Source organism: Fukomys damarensis, unplaced genomic scaffold (assembly GCF_012274545.1).
Source record: "Fukomys damarensis isolate Sample0158 unplaced genomic scaffold, DMR_v1.0_HiC HiC_scaffold_71796, whole genome shotgun sequence".
Lineage (NCBI taxonomy): Eukaryota > Metazoa > Chordata > Mammalia > Rodentia > Bathyergidae > Fukomys > Fukomys damarensis.
The window spans coordinates 1-238 of NW_022972708.1; the positions used below are offsets into that span (position 1 = coordinate 1).

A 238-nucleotide genomic window follows, 5' to 3' on the forward strand; every position below is an offset into this window, starting at 1 on the left:
GCGGCTCTGTTCTCGTCGCTTGCGCGCTGCTCGCTCTTGGAGCCGAGGCACCCGGCGACCTCGGTGCTCAGCCCCTACTTCGGCACCAAAACTCGCTACGAGGATGTCAACCCCGGGCTGCTGTCGGACCCCGAGGCTCCGAGGCGGGACCCGGAGCTGCTAGAGGGGACCTGCACCCCGGTGCAGCTGGTCTCCCTCATCCGCCACGGCACCCGCTACCCCACGGCCAAACAGATCA

General features: G+C 68.5%; 1 protein-coding gene across 1 annotated transcript; it reads left to right on the forward strand.

The window, feature by feature from the left end:
- Window positions 1-3: 3 nt before the first annotated feature.
- LOC104870222 (multiple inositol polyphosphate phosphatase 1-like) lies at window positions 4-234 on the forward strand (the record flags this gene model as incomplete). The annotated part of the gene is made up of 1 exon (XM_010638876.1): window positions 4-234. A coding segment is annotated over one exon (231 nt), but the record flags the coding sequence as incomplete, so codon positions are not given.
- Between the last annotated feature and the right edge of the window lie 4 nt (window positions 235-238).